We start from the raw sequence: 22,202 nt of genomic DNA, 5'->3' as shown, positions 1-22,202 counted from the left end.
CATTTTGTGAAATCAGTTCTCTATCTAATCTAAATACAGAAATGTGGAAGAAAACCAACAATTCTCAAGGGGAAAAGTACATTGTAATTTTACAGTTAGTCTTCTATGATTTTCTTGAATGGCTCTCATTCAAAGATAGGGCACTAAACCATGTTAAGAAACCAGCTTATCAGTGCACCTTCAAGTTGTTAGTATGATAATAAGCAAATAATTAACATTTACAATTAACATTTACTCTCATTTTTGAATTTGATATCATACTGTGAGAGATTCCAAGCACATCTTAATTTTCTACATTTTTTTTTACAAGATACGCCTTTTCACAATGGCTTAAAGGCTAGTTATAACCCACGTTTCATTCAGAAGCTGTGGAATATTCTTAATTTAGAAGAAAAACTATTTTTAAAAAATATTTTTCCTTGTCCACAAAGTTATAAATGCCTTGTCTTTCTGGAATGTACAAAATGACCCAATTTTACTTTCAGAACAGAATTGCCATGACTGGTAGACAGTATTACCACATAAATTTTTAAAAAGTTGTATATTTAAAGGGTCGATCAGAAATGGTGGATATGTAGCTATATGGCAAATAAATACAAAGTAGACTAAATGCGATGTTAAATGTAAGATTAAGATACTTCACCCAAATGCTTCACATGCTGCAATTGCGATTTTAATGGGTATCTATTTGCATATCTGCCTTAGTTGTTCTACAGTGTCTTTAATCTTGCTAAATCCTTAAATTAAAACACACACACAAAACAAAACAAAAACAAACAAACAGACAAACAAACAAATAACAGAGAAGTAACTGGTTCTTGATAGGGGAAACAGCTACAAAACAGATACAAAATGGTGCAGGCATTTCCTGTTTTTAGGGCACTTAGGCTTCTGGAACAGCTCCCAGATGTGGCACCACTGACAAGGCGCTTTATCCAGGAAGAACAACTTGCACTTGTCAAAGAGAAAAACATTAAAGTGTAAGATACCAAATGTAAAAGAAAGAGGAAATCATGACAGACATTACTGAAATGTAGTGAAGGGAAGACAGCAAAACATGAAGTGCTACACTCTATACTATATATTATTTGTATATATATATATACGAATCCTTACATTCAGAAACTACAGTGGAAGTATCCTAAGTCCCTAATCTTCCAAATACTTCTGGACATTAAAAAAAAATGCTTAAAAAAAACCCACAAGTATGTAAAAAAATATTAATTTTTCTTTTAGAATGGCTGTTCATAAAACAATTACTTTTGAAGATAGCTGTAAGAAGGTTAGCAAGTAGTTTTTTGATGAATAAATGCCTGATTTCACTGTCATGAAAACATATTCTTAACAAAAGATGGCATATAGTTTTACTAAGGGATGTCTGCAAGAGCTACTCCTGGAAAAATTAAGGTCTTTAACTTCATCTTTAGAAAGGATAAAATAATAATAATGGGAGGCCAATAATAATAAGACAACAATAAAAGTTCATTAAAGGCCTCTCATTATTTCAGCAACATGATTCATCACAAAATTTAAGAACCTAAGTTGATCCAAATAAACAAGATTGCTTGTGAATGTAATGTTAAGCACACATTCAAGTCTTGTGCTGGATAAGAATCAACTTGATTCTAAAACCAATGCAAATTGTGACATGAGTATAGATAACAAATTACAGTAAAATATTTTCCAGAGGTCAATGCCAGAATGAAGCTAAAAGAAGTGAAATCCCATCACTTGCACTGAAAACCAATATAAAATTATTTTCATTAGCAACTTTATTCTATCACTCTATTGAATGTCTTCTCCTTCTGCTCCTGCTTCCTGTACACTTCTCTATTTCTCTGGCATTTAGCATTGCTAAATGTGTCTGCTCGAGACAGTCATTCAGTATCACTATCATCAGTATTGATCTGACACTGTAGAATCCCATTACATGTTTTCACATGAGAAAGGGACGAAGATCTGTTGACACAGCACATGGATAGATTAACCTTGAATGTTAATGGATATAAAAATGCAATGGATTCATTCGTTATCTTAACTATCACTAACTCATCACGTTCCATATCATCATTGTAAGCCTAGAAACCATTTGATATTTAGAAGTATATCTTGTACCGTTTTCAATAAGTCACAGAAAAGAGAAGCTCATGCTCAGGACCAAGTTGATCTGGGAATGAGCCAAAATATTTCTACCAGGCTTGCAGGAAGGTAAAAAAGGCACTTTCAGGTTTCTGAGCATTATGACCACAGAGTATGTTATGATTATGTATCTACAAATGTCAAATGCCCTTCTGTAGCATTAAATGATCTTCTAACACCCAAGCAGAGACATGGCAGACAAATGGGTATTAAGTGAATTAATTAGGAAAAAAACAGAGATATCTCTCTTTAGCAATTGTGGATAATGCCAAATGTTGTGGTAAAGATCTTTAAACGATGTATAGTTCAGACCTCAGTTCACGACGTGTATTTGAACCTACTATGCTAGAGAAAACCCAAGCCATATAAAATTTAAGGTTTGAGGCTGTTTTTTATTTTTTTATTTTTTTTACTTCTCTAATAATCAGGTGGGAAAAATTACACTTGGCATTTATGGGAAGCTTATGTGCTGAAGCCAAACATGTTCAAGTCCATAAAACTCGTGATGCAGCATTTGGCAGTCTAGAAAGAAGATTCTGTTATCCTGATGGAGAAGAGGTACCAATGAAAGCCAGCAAGATGTTAAAGGGACATCAATCACCAAGAGCCAGTCAGCACTTAAACAGAAAAAGTAGCCACTCACATAGTGCCACTTCATATTATAAGAAAGGGTTAGATTGTCTTTGGGAGGGCTTCCTCTACTTATCCAGACTGACAAAGGCAGGGGAATTACTCTTATCTTAAGCTTTCTCACATGTGTCAGTGAAGTCCTTAATGAGCCATGTAGTTTATTATGTAGTTTTTGTTTTATAGAAAGTTTCTAGTATGAAAATCTCCAACCCTTGGCAAAGCAATTTTATCCTTATGCCTACGAATGAAATGATAAAGTTTGCTTCTCTTCTCACGCTTCCAGTAGGAATGCCAACAAATACCAATTAAAGTACTTTTCAGCATGCTCAAATTTGACTATCAGATTCTTAAGTCATTTAGGTGATTCCTCCTTAGAAATACAAGTGCTATTTCAAAAGTTACTTAAGAACCTAACAGCTTGGTCTTTTGGGAAAGCTAGTGCTCAGCAAATTAGAAATGTATTTAGAGTGTGGTAGCTACTCTGCACAATCTCCTCACACAAGTTTTCCAAGTGCATAAGAAATACCAACAACGTACTTAAAAATTCAACATGTTGCCTAATCACAGCCCCTTTTATACATCAACATAACTGTCCTGTATTGAGAAGCCTTATGTCCCTTATGTCTTACCCGTTTGCTTGGGGTCCTAGTGACTTTTGAAAATAAGGCATAAGGTTCCCTAAATAACAGAAGTGCTTTTGACATTTTTGCCCTTGGACTATCAACTCATTTTACACAAACTAAAATAGTTCCTAGAATAGAAACCTGCATTTTGAGGCTTGATCTGACCCAAAATCAAATACTGCCTGACTTGGCACTATGAAGTCTCAAGTCAGAAAGTTTGATTAGAAATAAAATATTGGACAGTGTAATGTTTTTTGCTGTTGATTCCTCCTATAGACAAATGTAATTGAGTACTCACTAAGCACAACAAAATGTAAGCCCTCTGCATTTTTTTTTTTTTTTGAGAAAAAAATAGAATAAAACATGCATGATTTTGAATCAGACTTTTAATTCTTTTGGCCCAATTTATTATCTCGCGTGAAGATACAGTTTAGTTCATTGATTCATATTGGATATGACAGATGAAAGCAAAGTCTAAAATCCAGACTTGTCAATAGGATATGAATATAACAAGAAATCAAAGGCCTCTGAGGAGTATGTTGAAGAGAACCCACATGTCAGAGGAAAGAGAAGAAGAGTCAAATATTAGCAGTAATAGGCGTGAAATAACTTTTTTGGCAGTGGACTGACAGTCATCTTGATGTTCCCTGAGGAGTGATTTGCTGCTTTCTATGCCTTACACTGCTCAAATGTACTCAGAAAAGCAACCCTTACTATAACTGTCTTATATCAGTAAGTGAAAGACCAAATTACTTACGGCTTTTTCATCAACTTATATCTGCAAGGCTGCATTTCAAGCATTAATTTACCTGGAAAATAAAAATTCCTCCTGTCTCATAGCAGAAGATGATTTCTGTCTAAACTTCTGATCCACTGATTCATGTAATGTTTGCTTCACTTCATGCAAGAAACTGCACATTCCACTCTAATGGGTAATGGCTTGTAATTAAAACAATTTTTAACTTCGGCCTTTGATTATCATAAAATAGAAGTCGGGGGTGTTGTTCCAGAGAAAACTCCAAAATTCTAAAAAGGCATGTATTTTGGTTTTGGAGCAACAACAACAACAACAAAATGTAAATTTCTTGTAGTAGGAAAAAGATTTGTTTGAAAATAGGTCACAATCCTTGGCTTACAGAGTGCCAAAATAACTGTGATCCTTTCAGGCCAAATTCTGAAAATTTCAAGTCAGGATGGCATTCAGGTTTTCAGCTTCTTACCTCCATGCTTCCAAGATACTTCCAGTACTTATGCCTGGAAGCTTCCATGGTTTTATCCAAAGCATGAATTCTTAATGCTTTCAACCTTTTTGGCAGCTGTCTTTGTACTTGAGACAGACCATATAGTTAGACATTGACTCTGAAAAGTATGTGTTTCCTGACCCTAGAGCAGTTCATATAGTAGGTCTGTTTAGGAGCCATGGGTTGCAAAATCCTTATCTGGTGATTCTGGTCATGGATCAGTTTGCCCTAAGGCAACTCATGTAGAATCACCTTAGATCGGTGCATCTGGGACTACAGGAGACAACTTGAGCCAAAAATACTTCAAAGGAAAGCCTATGTTTTCTTAAAAAATGTTGAAGCAATCTTTTTACTGCTAACTTGTCTATTCACCATGATCCTTGATTTATCTTGTCACTGAAATGAGAACTTTTGATCTTTACTCATAAACTGCCCTCGATTTCCATATTCTCCATTACTATTGACAATGTATTCCCCTCAATGGCATCACATGTAGAAGAATACCTCCTAAAACTTGACCTGATCGCCCTAATTGTGCTCTTTCTTTCTCTACAGTAGCTATTTTTCTCTTTGTAACCATCCTGTGACATTTTCAAGCAACCCCTTTTATTTCATCTTGATTACTGTAGCTATGCATTTTCTGGTTTCCATGACATTTCATTGCCAAGAAATACATTGAAAGAGAAAATTTGCTAAGACTACCAGCAGCTCTAGCACTCATATGAAATGAGAAATCCTCTAGCAAGATTCAAGTGCTAGGGCAGAGCAAAGACTGCAGATTCATATTTATGTAATCTAAAAGGGCGCTAAAATTCCCAGACGACAGCAGCAGACTTTCTCTTAACTCAAATAGGTATTTAATTATTTATGCAAAGTAGAGCTGGTCCAACAGCTGAGTGTGTGTGTGCTACTCAGCCTTTTAATAATGCATTAGAGATAATGAACTCCCTGTGATTGTACAAGACTATGAATCCTCCACATTGGAGCATGGTGCTGTAGTCCTTAATGGTGGCAGTAAGTCTTATCTTTGACTTTAGATGAAAAATGTATGCAAGTCCCGGATTTACTCCTTACCAAAAGATAAGTTAGGAATTTTCTTTGAACTTGAAAAGCCTTCTACAACCAGCACTATTAGAACCTCCTCATATTCAAATCTCTTCACACCAATGCTTTCTATTTTTCTCACATGAACCTACCAAAGCCAATTACAGTCAAATGAAAGATAAAATGCATATTGCCATATCAGTGAACACTCAAACTACATTCAGCATTATCAGACTCATCTTTGTTCTTTCTATGTCACTTGCTAGTGACACTCATAGCACACCATCTTCCAATGTCATTCTAAGGCACTTGGCATGAGGTACCTTCTGATGCCATGCCCCAAAGGTTGTATGGGGCTTTGAGCAACCTAGTCTAGTGGGAGGTGGCCCTGCCATGGCGAGGAAGGTTGAAACTAGATGATCTTCTTTAAGGTCCTTTCCAATCCAACCCAAACCATTCTATGATTCTGTGATCTCTGGCTTCTGGGCACAACTGCAATGTACATAATACACAATAGCATTCATCATTAGTTGATTATTCGTAACTGACCATCAAGAGATTAACTAGACGTTTTTTGTCAGTGGTTGACCCACACACCTTTTTTTAATCAGCCAATGTCCAGCACTTCTTTGGCTAGTTTTGTTAAATGAAATCACACCTCATGTTACTGGTGATAGCTGACAGACTTTTTTCAGGAAAAGCCCAGTATTAAATTAAAGTTGTGAATTTTAGTTTTTTATTTTGGTGCCATCAATAACCCTCTTATCTTAACAAAGACAAAACTCTTAAAACACCTAATAAATATGTTTTAAGAGATAACAAGATTTTTAAGGTCTTGATTTTTATTTGGTGTAAGTATATCCTCCAGTAAACTCAGACTTGGAGTAAAGAACCAAGTTTAAACCCTTCATAGAATAAAATAGTGTTTTCACTAAGTGAATAAGCACTCCTGTGATCTACAGAGTAACTTCCTAAATGTAGTGTGCTTACATCAAATATTAAACATATTTTTGAACTCAGTAATACAAACAATATGGTCTCATGATAGTGTTGAGTTGATACCTGAAATGGTAGGCCAGGTTAAACAAGATCATGAAGTGCTTGTTTCAATTACAGACTCATTACATAATTATGTAACAGCCACCACCCACAAGAAAACAAAACAAAACAAAACAAAAAACATATCAGTATGCTTTATGACATGCAGTAAAACTAGTTTTATGAATAACTTTCCCCACAAAGTAGGGAATGGTCTACAACCTACCTTCACATGCATTAGAAAACAACTGCATCATTAGTACGCAATAATTGCACTTCTCAAATCTCAGTCATCATTTTGTGTATGCACAACTTCATTATTTTGCTTTTTACATGCTCTGACCTAAATCCATGCAGTCTGTACATAAGTAAAACATTCTCTTTCTTGAGGAGAGCTCTATTTATGTTGACAATCCAATTCATAATGGCAACTAAAACCCAGCATCATTTAAATTGACAAGGATGTCTGAAACAGGATTTACAAATTTCAAGTTGTTTGGAAGGATTGGAACAAAAACTAGTTTTTAATCCTGAATTTTAACTTTCCAAAAAGATCCTTCTATCTTTTACAGCTAAACCAAAATTTGAGTTGCAAACACCTCTGTAGTTTCAGATATTAGAGACATAGCTCCTGCAATTTTTAATGTTTATGGCTGCATCTGTATTTATGAAAAGTTTTACTGTTTTTAATTTCAGATTAAAGTCAGCACATGTAGTATTGCCCCACGTTTTTGCCCCATGTGTTTTGAAAACTACCACTATGCTGTGCTGACAGGAAATCCAGATTTTGTGAATTTTAGATAACGTCTACATTATAGAATTTTCTGTTTATTGTGTCTTCTTGTGGGCATATTTCCATTCTTCCAAATGTGTTGATTATCTGCGCACAACTAGATGGTTGATACATTTTTTATAATCTTGGATGACTATAGAGAAAAAAATAATTCTGTATGCCAACTGAGAATAAACAAAAACAAATTTAAAGTTCAGATCTCATTTTTGCAAGCTTCTAATTATGTCTTCCATTGTAGGAAGTATGCTTCCTTACAGCTTCCTTATTCACATTTAGTATTTCATTGTATCTACACAAATGAACTAAAGCCATACAAATAGCATAATTGACCTTGGAATGAACACAGATTAAAACAGTTAAATGAATTAACATGGAAGGTCATCTTACCGTGAAGATGACCGCTCTCACAGAAGATGAAACAGAATGTAATAAGGTGACCGATGAAGAACCACATGGTTATCTTCTATTCTGAGATTATCTTAAAAGGAATTCTGCCGTGCAACACCAGTATTCAGAGAACTAAAACCACCTGATGAGAGAGAAATAAAAAGGAGTAAATAATTCTGAAACAAAGTTTTACCTCACATCACATTCAGCTTGCCATAATATCTGTCTAAACAGAATACTAAAGGATAGATTCTTCTGGATAATAAACGCACTAAATGCACTATCAAATTTTCTGGATTAAAATAATGATCTCTTCTATTCAGACAGCATGCTCTTGAAGGATACTCAGGTTTCCCGGTGATAGTAAGTAATATAGCAATTGTCAGTACTGAACATCCTTTATTAAATCAATCTTCCTAAATCAGAAGTATGCCTTGCATGGGATCTAGATCGTTTCTGTGACAACATTTTACAGTGTTAGATATGTTGAAGTATTCTGTAGTTTGCAACAACATAAGGAACACACAGATTCTGTCCTCCCCAATCTCAGTAAATACTACACTATAATTAATGATTTCAAAGTCTGCAAGAAAAAAAAATACAGTGAAACCAAAGTATATGAATCTTTTTAAGGATTCATTTAAGTTGTCTAGTATATCATTCCTTTAAAACTTTTAGCATACAATTTATGATCCTATGGAAAGGCAGTATTCGTTTTTATGCATTTCCTTTTCATTGCTGAATATAATGATTATTGCAATGTCATATTTAAAGCTTTATTTTCTCCCAATGAGAGAAATTCTTCCTGTATGTATACTAAATTGAAACTAAAGGAACATGCAGCTTCTTTTGAATATTTTGAGATTTTAGATACCATTTTCCTAAATACTTAACACTTTTTACTTCTCTCAAGCAATGTTTGGCTAGCTTTTCCTGTATGGTGGTTGTTATCTATTTCTTTAGGGCAATGTGTTAGCTTTTTTGAAGTGTGTAATTTTCCTTTTTCTTTAATGGATTTCTTGCCATGCATAAATAAAAACACATATATAACCCTTTTATATCCATCATATCTTGTTCATACTCCTCCTGTCTTCTCTTGATTGGTTCTATTGTATCACTGTTTAAGTTAGGGCCTTCACACAAAGAAAGACTTCCATCCCTGACAGAATATTGTCATATGTTGGGTATGTGGAAATATTACCTGCTCTGCTCAGTTTATAAATTTTGTTACTATTTCATTACGTGAATATGCTAATGTGTAGTTAAATACCCTTCAGTACATTGTATCCTAGCACATGTTTACATGTTAACATGCCTTTGTCACTTTTTGTGGCATGCAGTCTTGATGCTACTGATTTCCAGTTGCCCATTACAGGTATTGATGACTCTGACCACGGCTTCTACCTTTTACCTGGACTCTTGTTCTCTTGTAAAGTTGAAATATTTTTAACAAGCATGTCTAAACTGTACTAATAGTTGTGAAAATCATGGCTGTTACATGAAAAGATTATTCAGCAAAACAAGACCTGTACAGTGATCCCAAAAGGTAGGATTGATTTAGAAATATTCCCTGGAAAAAGACTCTCACATTGGCAACAAATACGTATGCATCCTGTAGGCAGATCCAAGTGGCAGAATTCAACCAATGTTACTCTCTTGCTTCTGAACTTTCTTTAGACTCCAGTATTATTCTTTTCTCTGCTAAACAAAGGATATTCACAGCTATTTTAGGCATCCATCTTAAAATGGGAGAGGTATGAACTGCCGTGTCTGTATGACTCCTCGGAGGTAGGTTACATCAACAAACAATTTTGTATACGTGTCCAGTATCTAGATCCTGACTATGAAGGTTCTCATGGTATGACACTGCCTCTCCTGGAACACATATTTCAATGACATGAATTAAATTGCACAGTCCCTCTGAAATAATGCACATAATTAAACAGCAACGAAACAGTAACTGTTGGGAACAGTAATAATTACACAGTAACTCAGGGTGATAATAGCTGTGTTCAAATGTATTAACAGATGAAACTGCTAAGAGTAAACCTGTGTGCTCTCTCTGACATTACAGGCACTGCTGCAGACAGAAGATGACTCCTCCCTCTCTTTTGCAGAATTCAAGTTCTTTCTGGAAAGCTACTCTTATCTCTAGCTCTCTGAAAATGCTCAGAAGATGTAGTCTGAGCACTGCTTCAAATTTCAGTAAATAAAAATTGTGTCAGTGAATGCTATAAATACCTCATTTTATTCAGATACAAAAATATCCCCCCTGCCAGGATTAAAATCCTTTCCTTGCTCTCACTTATTTCAGCTGGGCGAGTTCTGCATATACAGCACATCTCTGCTGATTTATCTCAGCTTGTGGATGAGAAGTCAGACTGCTTCACACTGCTCTGGTGAATTCCAGCAGAACTGCCTGCTATTAGATGAGACAGCACACGGGTTATCCTCTGTATGCCTGAAGCAGCGTGACTGTACGTGATGCTACTACCCAGCTGCCAAAGTGTGAACCCAGGAGAATTTGAGGGAGCAGCACTCCCAGTGGAAGTAGCACTGTGAGCTGCAATGCTCATGTGGTGTCATCCATTGCCTTTTTTCCTTTATAGCTCTCATCTTTTCTTTCCTTGCAGAAAGAGAAGGCCATTGTTGGCTAAGTAAAAATCATTCCCTAACAAAAGAAGTCATTAGTATGACTCACTTTTCTGCCCTGTAAAAGGAGAGAATGATTGCTTGCCTGGTTCTACACCATTTAACCTGCACAGTATACGATCTTCTTTTTCTAACAACAAAGCATCATAATTTTAGCAAACGAGTAAGAGATTTTAAAAATATAAAATAAAATGAGCAAGCACTTAACTGCAAATGTGTACACTTTAATTACTATCTAATGCTCATTAGCACATTTTTATCCCTTCTTCAGTTCAGTTTCCCAAAACATGACTACAGGGCCTTTGCCTTGTTAGATTCAAGAAAACTCCTGGAGAGCTGTCTGGAATGTGGGCCTCCCAGAGGAAGTGGGGAAAAACTGGGACATTGGCTGCTGAATAGAAAGCACATTCAATTTTGAGCACGGGGACCTCCCAGAACTGCTCTGGAGACTTGCAGTGTCTCATGATGCTTCATTATGATCTGGGTGCTCCCAGGACAAAAGGAAAGACCTGCCTCTTTATACTACCAAATCACAATGATTCTTTAATCTCTCTCTCTCTCTCAAAAACAAACAAACAAACAAAACAAAAACAAACAAACATAAAAAAAACACCACCACCACCAACAACAAAACTTTTAGGAAAATGTCTGCATTTTCTTCCTTATTCTGTGTAGCTTTCTTCAGGTCTTCACTGCTTACTCTTGCCTTCATTAAGAAGCAAAATCACTTGCTTTACAGCTATGAAATAGATGGTTTGACATCATTTCCCTACTTAATGTAAAAAATGACATAATCGCTTTGCAAGAATATAAAGCATAATATAATCTAATCACAAAAGCAAAGGCAAAAGAGCAGGTAAACCAGTCAGATGAATAAAGATCAAGAGATCTAAGGCAGTGCCACTAAACTACAGAAACTACTAGATATGAAATTAAGATAGAGTGGGGATATACAGAGGGATAGAGGTCTACTGTGAAAATGCAAGCAAGAGTGGGGATTCTAAAGGGATGAAGAGTAAGCAAAGAAACCGAAGTGAGCATCACAGAGGGAAGGAACATTAAGCGGGACACGTAACTGAAGTGTGGGAGGATAGAAGTAATAAACTAAGCCAAAGGGGCAGTCAGAAAGAAGGATATAGAGGAAAAGGAATGGAGAAGGAAATGAAGGTAGATGAAGATACGTGAGGATGAGGAGTTTGTACTACCCACAGCAAGAGACCAAAAGACTGAAGGAAAAGATATGATACAGATGGGGGAGATTATTTAATCTGTTGTGTTTCAACTAGACTACCACAAAGTGAAAAGGGAGGAACTGGGAAAAACAGAGAATCAGCTCGCAGCTGTATACTAGAAAATTAACAATAGATACCTCAACACTGGAAGAGTGTGGAAGAAGAAATGTCATCAAATTGTGTGTGTTAGTAAATCTCAGCTTTTACCATAATGAGATCTTCCTTTCCTTAGGCTTTCAGCATGGGAGCTGCATCAGCCCCTGGCATCTCCTCAGGGCTCCCCCTTAGGAATCCCTAGTACAGAACTGATGGAGAGGGGGCAAAGGAAAGTGTTTAGGAGCTCTGGCTTGGTACACACAGCTAAGAGAGGTAAATCAAGATTCTTGTTGCAGTTCTCATTTCCTGCTATATCATTATAATTACACACATTCAAGTTTTAGAATTGGTAGAAATTCCATCCAGATTAGACTATAAATAAATACAAAAATCTAGAGGAAATCTCGGGTTCTCCACCCTTTTTCAAAACATGAATATACATAATTGCAATAATTTACTAGTAAATTAACACAGTGGAAACTTATAATCAAAGCTTTTTAGGAGCAACACAATACTTCAACCTAATCAGTGTTTTGTATTTTTTTATTATTATTATTTCAGGCTCTTTTACTGATTTTAGTAAGCATTTAACTGGTTGTTATCCTGATTTTCTTAGAAGAGGTTGCATTTTTTTTTGCTATGATTAGTAGCTCCTCAAAAATTTTATTACTTATGTAGTATTTAGAATTACCATCAAACTTTTGAAGTTAAATAAAATAATGATGCACATCATATATTATTTATTGTATTACCCATGGTCATCTACTATTTTGGTCTTTGCAATTTAATTTCATAATCAGTCAAGCTTTTGAATTTTAGGTTAGACTGTGATATTAGGAGGTGAATTACATCTTATTCAAAAGTCTGTCTTCTCAAACACTATCCCCAAACCCTTGATCTAATTCTGAAACCAATACTTTAGCCACTAGTGTTTCCTGCTCTTCTCTATTACCAGAAAAGTCATGACAGCCAAGCTCCTTCCCACTACACAGATTTATCTCATTACAGTGCTCTGGGATTACTGTAAGTAAACTTCCAAGTCAGCCCTGCTCTTATAGCACTGTTGTGTCTACAAAAGATTTTAGATGACAGCTGTCTATCTCTTAGAGTCAATAAGTGGCCTTAATTCCCTTCAGAAAGGCTTGTATAAAAATGCTTTACTTCCTTTTGATCACCTTTGATTCCTATAATTATACTCTACATTTTTGCCAGATTTGTTCAAATGTAAATGCAATTTCAAATTTCTGCCTTTCAAAACTCATGCTGCTGCCTTCAGTAGTTAACCATTGGTCCAAACAGTGAGTCACCAACAGAAGTGTGCTTCTAGTATTTTCTATACCACTCTTTAAAAAGAGTATAGCTGCTTTCTTTACTTCACATGAACAAAAGCCAGCTAAGAAACCCTTCAACTTGATGGCCCATAAATAAGATGATCTTCTATATTTTACATATTGTTAAGTAAATAAATAAATAAATGCTTCTGTTCATTAATATACTTAGGCTAAATTAATAAGCACAAATAACCAAGCATAAAGATAATAAATTCCTTCTCTAGACATGTTAGAGCTGTGCCTTTTGCACTTGAAAGTCATAGCACCTAATCAAGGCATCAAGAAAACAGAAAGCCTATAAGAAGAAACAAAAATATGTTATTGCAGAAGACTGACGTAAGGTACAGAAGATACCACATACTTGAATTGCAACCTCATTTTTACAAGCTGTTTTTCATTGTAATTTTCTAATGCACTATTTTTTAACATAGGAAAACATGGTAGTAGTTAATCACACTGTGGATTTAACCCTCCTGCTTCTTTTGTATTTACACATCTAAGAATCAGACTTCAAGACTCAGTAATTTCTTCAGTTGGTTGCTCAGTAGGTACTCTTGCTTTTTGATTAAGCAATTAAGGAGCCTTATGGGACTTTGCTTGCCTGCTACCTCATCCCTTCCATTTTCTTTTTTCTTTTTTTTTTTTTTTTTCACTCTTTGTTTGGACTTTCTGTTAGTTGGTCCTCTCAAACAGCTCATGCAACTAATAAAATGTCTTATTTGCATTCACAATTCATTATAAATAAGGATTCTTTTCCCTACAAGGGTTTTACAGTGGTCACACGCCTATCTCATGTTGCAGTTAATCAATGACTCTGTAAAGAAGGGTCATTTAGTATTGACTGCTATTACAAATATATTTTTTAGAAAGGTTAGGCATATCCTAATTTGTAGCAAGATCAACAACTCAGCTTTGCTATTAATTATTAATACAGCTTAGTTACTTTTCATGAGTCATTGAGCTGCAAAAAGGTTTTGTTTTGAGATACCTTCAGATAACAGTGTTGCTCAGCTGTACTGAAGCACTGTTCTTAATCAACACGTCAGTAGCAAAGGGCCAGGCAGCCAGTTCTCCAAGTCCCTATTCACAAGTTTTGCTCTATCAGCAACTGGCTGTTCTTTCTTCTAAGGTAATAAATAAGAAAAAGATCACTTACTGCTGTTGTTCTTCACAGACATTGCTCATGCTTTTCTGAAAGTATGCTGCAAGGGCTATGCTGCTTATAGATTGCCTGGTAGAAATTTTCAGCTAACAAAAATCAATAAACCCCTGCCAAACACAGAGTATCATGGAGAACAGCACACTGCTCTGTTCCTATACTAGCTCCCATTTGTGTCTTAAAGCCCAATTAATTTACCCTTGCATCCAAGATAATTGAACACACCCACTGCTCTAAAAATAGCATGAAAAAAGTCACCATGAATACAAATAAATATCAATTACTAAAAGTATGCACTCTTTCATATGATAAAGAGAATATTTTGGTTACTTCATCTGACAACTTTCAATGGGCAAAATATACTTCTCCAATAAAATTAACACAATAATTGTTGTTATCCTTGCAGTTTCAATTTTAAGTTTAAAAAATAAAAGAATGGGTATTCTGATTGCTTTGAGTACTCAGAAGATCATCTTGAAATTAAATTTCAAATACATTAGATCCATATCTAAGAAAAAATTCATCTGATGTTTCAGAAAATGAAATGACATAATGAAAACCTTCATAGCTCTCTTGGCATTTTCTATCTGATTTTCACATTTTCTCAAGTTTAGTAATACCTTGTAATTCATAACTAAATGAAGATATGGGAATGAATCATGTATTCAATAAGTTCATGGCAGATGTATTTATATTTATAAAAATTTAACAGTTTATCCACGTAATTGGTAACTCAGGACACCCTATAACATATTTCCTATTCTACAGCCAAAGACAAGCTCAGTGGGAGATTTCATCTTCAAACTGCATGTTTCCTAGCAACTCTCTTTAAAACAGAGTAGCTTTTTTTTTTTTTTTTTTTTTTAAATTTACATCAATCACTTGCAACTGTTGAGAATGCTTAAAAACATCTCTTTCATCCTGTGAATAAACAATTCGAATCAGACTAGCAGCTGCAAACAGGAGAAAAAAGGAAAATCAATTCAATGTTTACAAGAACTTGCTACTGCATTTTGGAATAATGTGTTATTTGTGCATTTTGGCTTAAGATTACACATTTCATAATAGCTATTGGTGAGATCCATTGTCATTTTTTACATATTTGAGCTGCCATACACAATTTTGAATGTTTTCTAAGTTTTAAAACTGCTTTTCAAGAATGCTTACTCATGAGGTAGACTCTGAATATTTCAGAAGATAAATGACTATTATCATACTTTTCATTACCTACAACAGAAACATTGTTTCCATAGTTTTCAGATGAATACAGTTTTTGGGAAAACTTAGTTTTTCATCTGCTAATTATCAGTTGATAATTTTCACGTATATATTCTCCATCAACCACAACATAGCCCCAGAGGCACACAGAATAAATAGAACTCTCTCTCAATGCTTCATCAGCTGGGAACATGCATTGACATGTACCACACAGCAAGCTCACTACCCTGGGTTTCAGGAGAGCAGGCTTTGGCCTCTTCAGGATTCTGCTGGTGAATATTCAAGGATCACCTCCACCAAACTCAGAAGAAATGCACCCCAACAAAGAGAAGTCAGGCAAAAATGACAGGAGGCGTGCATGGATGAATGAGGAGCTCCTGGCCAAACTCAAACACAAAAAGGGGGACTACGGAGGGTGGAAGCAAGGACAGGTAACCTGGGAGAAATACAGAGAAATTGTCCAAGCAGCCAGGGATCAGGTTAGATCACTTAACATCCTAATAGAATTAAATCTGGCCAGAGACATCAAGGGCATCAAGAAAAACATCTATAGGTATGTTGGCCATTAAAGGAAGACTAGGGAAATTGTGGACCCTATCTGGAAGGAGATGGGAGACCTGGTTACCTGGGATATATATGTAGCAAAGGCTGAGGTACTCAACAACCTTTTTCCCCAGTCTTCACTGTCAAGAGTGCACCCTGCACTCAGGTCGCAAAAAGCAAAGGCAGGAGACTGGGAGAATGAAGAACCACCCTAGGTTTGAGACCTTCTAAGGAACCTGAAGGTGAACAAGTTCATGAGACCTGTTGAGATGCATTCAGGGGTCCTGAGGGAACAGGTGGATGAAATTGCTAAGCCACTGTCCATCATATTTGTGAAATCATGGCAGCTCGGTGAAGTTCCCACTGACTGGAAGAAGGAAAACACAACCCCCATTTTTAAAAAGGGAAAAAAGGAAGACCCAGGGAGCTAGAGGCTAGTCAGTCTCACCTCTGTGCCTTGCAAGATCAGGGAGCAAATCCTCCTGGAAACTACGCTAAGGCACATAGAAAATAAAGAGGTGATTGGTGACAGCCAACATGGCTTCAGTAAGGGAAGATCATGCCTGACAAATTTGGTAGGCTTCTATGATGGTGTTATAACATTGGTGGACAAGGAAAGAACAGCTGATGTCATCTACCTGGACTTGTGCAAATCATTTGACACTGTCCTGCATGGCATCCTTGTCTCTAAATTGAAGAGACATGGATTTGACAGTGAGTAAGAAATTGGCTGGATGGTTGCACTCAAAAAGTTGCGGTCAATGGCTCAGTGTCCAAGTGGAGACCAATAATGAGTGGTATTCCTCGGGGGTGGGTATAGGGACCAGCGCTGTTTAACATCTTTGTTGACAACATGGACAGTGAGATCAAGTGTACCCTCATCAAGTTTGCTGATTCCACCAAGCTGTGTGGTGTAGTCAACATGCTGGAGGGAAGGGATGCCATCCAGAGGGACTTTGAGAAGCAAACCTGTGCAAACCTCAGGAAGTTCAACAAGGTCAAGTGCAAGGTCCTGCATCTGGGTTGGGGCAATCCCAAGCACAGATACACTCTTGGTGGATAATAGATTGAGAGCAGCCCTGAGGAGAAGGACCTGGGGGTGTTGCTTGACAAGAAGTACAACTTAATCCAGCAGTGTGTACTTGCAGCCCAGAAAGCCAACTGTATCCTGGGCTACATCTAAAGAAGCATGGCCAGCAGGTTGCAGGAGGTGATTGTCCCCCTCTACTCTGGTCTTGTGAGACCCCACCTGAGCACTGTAACCAGGCCTGGGGCCCCAGGCACAAGAAGGACATGGACATACTGGAGCAGGTCCAAAAGGCCATGAGGATGATCAGAGGGCTGGAGCACCTCTCCTGTGAAGACAGGCTGAGAGGCTGGAGTTGTTCAGCCTGGAAGGCTCTGGGAAGACCATATGACAGCATTCCAGTACCTAGAGGGGGCCTACAAGAAGGTTATACAGAGACTTTTTAAAAGGGCATGCAGTGATAGGACAAGGGGGAATGGCTTTAAACTGAAAGAGCGTAGGTTTAGATTAGATATAAGGAAGAAATTCTTCCAAGATGCCCAGAGAAGTTGTGGATACCCCATTTCTGGATGTGTTCAAGGCTGGGATGAATGGGATTTTGAGCAATCTCATCTAGCGGAAGGTGCTGTTGGCAGAGCTGTTGGGACTAGATGATCTTTAAGGTCCCTTCCAACTCAAACCATTCTACGGTTCTATGATTAGAACAGCCTTTGAATGAATCCCAGAGTCAAAACTACTAGATCTGAGAAACACCATAAATCAGATCTTCACATGGCAAAAGAATACTGATGCCATTACTTAGATATGTTTAGCCATGTTTACTTAGATATGTTTATGCCATGCTTAGGTAAAATCTTTTTCCAAGCTCCTTGAAGATTTAAAGTCTTGTTCATGAAAAAAATAACCTTGAATCACTTTGAGGTGAAACGGGGAGGACTTAACGTGGGAAAATAAATGCATAATGGGATTAAAGTATCTGGTTGTATGTAAAGAGTGGGCTGGTGAGTATGGTTGTCTGGCCATGCCCTTCCCTGATTAGCAAAGTGTGTTCTGTTTTCTTAATAAATTCCATCTCTAATTATTTTCCTGGGTGAGAGGCTTTCTATTCTGTGTGCATGTGTGTGTGTGTGTGTGTGTACCAGCCTGAAGTAGGACCATGAGCCTGAGGGGCTCAGGTGTCCATGGTGGCAGTAACTGGAGGGACTTGTGTGGGACACCGCAGAAGCTGGAACACAAATACATACAGTGTGGGTGCATATACCAGTGAGCAATCGCCAGTGGGCATCAAGTCCAGAGAACCACTTCAGAGCACATCTAAGCAATTAATATATCTACAAACAAGTGCAAAAGAGAGAAGCACTTGAATTTACATATACAAATCATTCTGCTTTGCTTTTTTTTTTTCCTTAAATACAAAGGAAAAAATAAATAAATAAACAAAACAAACAAACAAAAGAAAACAACAGACAATTGAGAGCTAAAGGTCTGTTCTATCAAAATGTCTGAAATACACTTAAGAATACACTTAAGTATAAGATGAACACATAGAGCAAGGAGGCACTTATCTGTTTGCAGGAGTGAATTCTAGAAAACTGTATTTTAAAGATCTTGTTCCAATTTTCACATTGTTGTGGCAAAAAATACATTTTGATATGTAGATAAATACAGATTAGGCAAGTCAGACACAAAAAAGACATTTCTTTATAGTTATCAAAGTCACATTAGTAAGTAATTCTAATTCCAATAGGCTAATTTCAAATAATTACATATATTTTAGGTGATAATTATTCTGTTGAATGTAACATACAAGTGTATTCTTTCACAGATGTTATTTTAGTATGGCAATATGCCAAGAACTCAAAATAACCGTCTCATTTAGAAGGAGTTGATTGCAAAGTAATACCATAACATCTTGCAGCAACCCTAGCTTCTTCCAAGCAACAAAAGGGAATTACTACAGACTCCATTAAACATCCACCTACAGTCCCTGCATACCTATTTTTCTATCCTGAAAATGCCAAGTCAGCAGTATTGCTATCTGATATCTTAGGGGATGTATTGGTACATTTACAAATCAAGAATATCCACACATTAACTTCTTTATATAAAATCATTTGCAAGTGCTTTAATTTATGAACTTCTACACACACATTCTTCTGTGCTTCTCTTCCTTCCACCCTGACCTCTTTTGTCCCCAATGTGTTCACGTTTTTATAAATACTTCAAATATTCAGTTGAACTACTTTAACAGGCGAAGCATGTAAAGTACCTTTCACATTACCTTATTTTTTTTTTTCAGAAAAATAAAAAAAATATCCCCCTGATGTACAGATGAAATTAGAAGAGAAGAACAGACAAAATGTTACACATAATAGTCAGTATCAGAAATTGAAATAGCATCATTACTTTCATTGGCTTCTCTGTGCTTTTGTACTGATGGAGACACAATGACAACATACTCCAGTATGCATAATTAGTCATCTAAAAAGGCAATGTGAAAGATGCTGCTATTTATAACTACCAAAAACTGCTGTGTATCACATTCTGTGGTCTGCTAATGCATCTGTCAAATGAATCATTATGGCAACACATATTAGGTCATTTGGTCTTTCTGTTTCTCAAAATATTACAATAAAAAATATATACATTTAAACATACACGTGTATTATAATATGCTTTATGTCCTGAAATGTTCATAAGAAAAAAATATAATTCTCATGACAGTACTAACAATATGGAAAGAAAAAAAAAGCTTTTAATGTGAACAATACATTTAGCTCTTTACCTGCAAAATCTGATATACATCATCAAACTTACCATGCATTTTGCAACACAGTTTTATATATCACATTTTTCTTTTTTTTAACACAGAGTAGCTTTAGGTCACATAGGCAATTTTTGATAGCTTCTGTGCTGATGGTATAACTGAAAACTACTTTTCTAAGATATTAAAATTTGACAGTAAGTCAGCATGGCTTGCTTTCTTAATCAAGAGATGATATCTTACATTACAGTTTCAGATTCAGTGGTTTATTTTAATGCTGCAATCTGGCTTTTCTTTTATAGCAATTGCAGAAATGCACTGACAATTTTGAAGAGCTAAAATTTCATTAGTTGTGAGCTATCACAGGATCTAACACTCAAACTTTTGCAGATCATTCTTTGCACTCTTAAGCAGAAATAAGATACTGAGGAGAGACAGAAGCATATAGTCCCTTGTCATTCAGTAAAGCATGTGGGGACTGAAGGATTTAAGCACAGTGGTACAAAGGGAAGAGGATGATGGCTTTAGACTCCAGAACCAGGAAATCAGGAATAATTTCTGGGTGATCATTTTGACTTGTACATTTCAAAGTTGTTCCTTTCAAAAATTAACTCCAGTTTTCTACTTTCTTAGAGTAGAAACAGAATTAAGATTGGATTTAAGGACATGAAAAATAGTGAAAGCTAAGTCTGAGATGGAACTTGTGTTAGGTATTCTGTGGGGATAAATCTTACCCAATTTTCATGGTAAGATTAAATTCAGAAGAAATGCAGAAACATGAATTCCAGGAGTCATTAGCTCCCCTAATAGAGCACATAGCAAAGACCGCTTTAATACCCACCTTGACAATGAAGCATCCTCCCTGCTTTTTGCTATACTTAAGTGCATATTTGCTTGGTGCTAGCAGAGTACTCTGTGGTTTATAAACTGAACTCTATGGCCATTTATTGTGGATAGAAAAGAGCAAATGACAGCCCAAGCATCAGCAATGCAGTAATAAATAATGTACCTGAATTTACCTCTTTGTTGCACATTATAATTGAATAAACTCTAAATTTCTCCCATTTGACATGGGTAAAAACCACTTTGCCTGTAACTACTGTAGCATTATCAAGAATTGATTTATTGATATAGGCAAAAAGAAAAACTCTCTTCATCTATGCTACCATATTTGTCACTCGAGATTACAAAGAGATTATATAAGGTAACACTTCAAGTAAATTATATGAAGAATATATCGTGTACTTGCCTTCACATCTTATCAGAAGAGAAACTTCTATTCAGAAGACTGAATAGAAAAATCAAATTAAGCAGATTTTCTATCCTTTTTTACCATTGATCTCCCTCTGTCTTGATGTGTGTTTTGTGGTATACTGTTTGAAGAATCCAGTAACAAATGCACAAGTTTACTACTGACAAAATAGTACTGGGCTATAACACATAATGGGTCAGATGCTTTCCCTAAGTGTTTATATTTTTAGTACCATTATTTTATGCTTCATTGCACATCTAAATATTATTTGTTCTTACAGATCATTAATATTTTTTATTAAAAATGGCCAGACTTAGCAATTTGTCCTGCAAAGAGCATGTGTCTACAATAAAAACAAAATGCATTTCAATTACATGTAAAAAGAAATAGATAATAGTCTAAGAGACCAATATCAGCAATTCCAAGTCTCCCTTATGTTCTGAAATAAAATGTGACTCATCCTATGTCTCATAAATTTGATTTAAACTACTTAACTAAAGCAAAAGGTAAAAACATAGCAATCCACCGTTATTAATACTAAATTAACTAAAAGCAAAGAACTATATTTGCAAATCAAAGATACATACACGTTAGTATAATAATTAGACTTAATATACTGAATCTGCTAAGTCTTCACATTGGCATCACATTATCAAGTAAAAAAATCTTTTGAATTCCAAGGGTTATGTGGAAGTGATTTTACCAGAATCAGTTTAATGAATTCAACTCAAATCAACTGAATTTTTTTCTTGAAAATGGTTCTAAAGGGTTATTTAGTGCTTAAACCATAAACTTGTTACAGTTTTTGCAGATTTTGATTCATTTTTCATTTTTTGTGTAGTATATAACCATTCCCTCTTCCTAAATCCCAGCAGACGTATGATAGATCTGAAAAGAACACACAAGTAGAAGTCTGACAGCTCTTGTTAGCATCCTACAGCAGGCATTGTAAAACTTTCCTTCAGTTCAAGAAGACACTTTAAAGAGTATCTTTGTGAGATCATATATTAGGGTCACTTTAACGTCAGAAACT

General features: G+C 36.0%; 1 protein-coding gene across 1 annotated transcript in view; it reads right to left on the bottom strand.

The window, feature by feature from the left end:
• The window catches only part of CNTN1 (contactin 1), a 248,436-nt gene that overhangs the window by 84,315 nt on the left and 141,919 nt on the right, over positions 1-22,202 (bottom strand). Inside the window, exon 3 of the mRNA XM_027457131.3 lies at positions 7,896-8,037. Within this exon, the coding sequence (XP_027312932.1) occupies positions 7,896-7,962 (67 nt within the window). The 5' untranslated portion in view covers positions 7,963-8,037. The remainder of the gene's footprint in view (positions 1-7,895; positions 8,038-22,202) is intronic.

Source organism: Anas platyrhynchos, chromosome 1 (assembly GCF_047663525.1).
Source record: "Anas platyrhynchos isolate ZD024472 breed Pekin duck chromosome 1, IASCAAS_PekinDuck_T2T, whole genome shotgun sequence".
NCBI lineage: Eukaryota > Metazoa > Chordata > Aves > Anseriformes > Anatidae > Anas > Anas platyrhynchos.
The sequence above is the reverse complement of the archived record's forward strand: the minus strand, read 5'-3'. Positions and strand labels throughout refer to the sequence as shown.